The 1,435-nt window shown below is 42.0% G+C and overlaps 1 protein-coding gene across 1 annotated transcript in view; it reads right to left on the minus strand.

The window, feature by feature from the left end:
* Nucleotides 1-1,435, minus strand: part of HSD17B11 (hydroxysteroid 17-beta dehydrogenase 11) — a 39,577-nt gene that overhangs the window by 21,177 nt on the left and 16,965 nt on the right. The window contains exon 4 of the mRNA XM_008070592.1: nt 661-767. Coding sequence (XP_008068783.1) covers nt 661-767 — 107 coding nt within the window. The remainder of the gene's footprint in view (nt 1-660; nt 768-1,435) is intronic.

Raw genomic sequence — 1,435 nt, forward strand, 5'->3', positions numbered from 1 at the left:
CTGCCCTCCAGTCTGGGCGACAGAGTGAAACTCCAACTCAAAAAAAAAAAAAAATTATTAATTTTTGTTGATGCTACAAAAATCTTGTTTCATAATTCTTGACTGTAAAAAGGAATGAGAACTGCTTTAAATGGTTGGCTTATAATTGATAAATTCCCTGTGGCCACTTCTGGAAGGGTCCTCCAATTGAAATCTAGAAGGAATTTAGCAGAAGATAAGGCTGTGATACAAGAGACTTTGGGTAACTCTCTCTACCTATCAGCACCTTCTGGTCGACTGTCATGAAAAAGGAAGCCATCATGAGACAGGGTAAGAAATCTCATGAACAAGTTAAGTATAAGAACCATTGAAGGAGTCGGGGTGCAGCAGTTCACACCTGTAATCCCAACACTCTGAGGCTAAGGAGAATTGCTTGAGCCCAGGAGCTCGAGACCAGCCTGTGCAACGTGGCGAGACCTCGTCTCTACAAAAAAAATTTTTTAATTTGCCAGGTGTAGTAATGTGCATCCATAGTGCAAGCTACTCGGGAGGCTGAGGTGGGAGGATCACCTGAGTCAAACAGGTTGAGGCTGCAGTGGCCGTGTTCATACCACCACACTCCAGCCTATGACAGAGTGAGACCCTAAAAAGAATCAAAGAAGGAAACACACGTTCACATACCAGTAAGCAAGTAAGAAGGGTACCACAGTATGCCCAGCTGCTGAAGCCACGGTGACAATATGGCCATGATTATTCTTCATCATCGCTGGAAGAAACGCCTTTGTCGTCTAGAAATAGTTTTTATTAGGAGAGAAAATATATTGTATTTCTGATTCACAGATCCTTTGGGAATATTTTGGAAAGGCTTATTTCTTTAACAGTGCTTCTGGTATAAATGAAAATACCTAAATTAATTGCTAAATGTGGCCACACGAAGTAACCAGATAGGATTGCCACATCAGAAAAGAAAAACCAAGCAAAACAAGAGACAGCTTTGAGAATCCACCTCATTTAAACTGCTAACTCATTATGTCCTTCAACTCTCCATCTGTTATTGATATCTTCTATCACCTCACATATTGAGTAGGAATAATAATCTAGAGTTATTAAAAAATGTACAGTTAATGTGAACTTGCTAACAAATAGTTTGGTTGTATCATCAATTACTGACATAAAGCTAGGAATGGTGGCTCATGCCTGTAATCTCAGCACTTTGGGAGGCAGAGGCAAGAGAATTGCCCTAGCCCAGGGGTTTGAGACCAGCCTGGGCAATTTGGCGAGACCTCATTTCTAAAATAATTCAAAAAAATTAGCTGGGCGTGGTGGTACACACTTGTTGTTCCAGTTTCTTGGAAGGCTGAGGCAGAAGGATCACCTGAGCCCAGAAGGTCAAGGCTGCAGTGGCCATGAGTGTGTCACTGCTCTCCAGCCTGGGTGACAGAGTGAGATTCTGACT

This window comes from Carlito syrichta, unplaced genomic scaffold, assembly GCF_000164805.1.
Source record: "Carlito syrichta isolate Samal-C Ts95f unplaced genomic scaffold, Tarsius_syrichta-2.0.1 Scaffold313819, whole genome shotgun sequence".
In the NCBI taxonomy this organism is placed as follows: domain Eukaryota; kingdom Metazoa; phylum Chordata; class Mammalia; order Primates; family Tarsiidae; genus Carlito; species Carlito syrichta.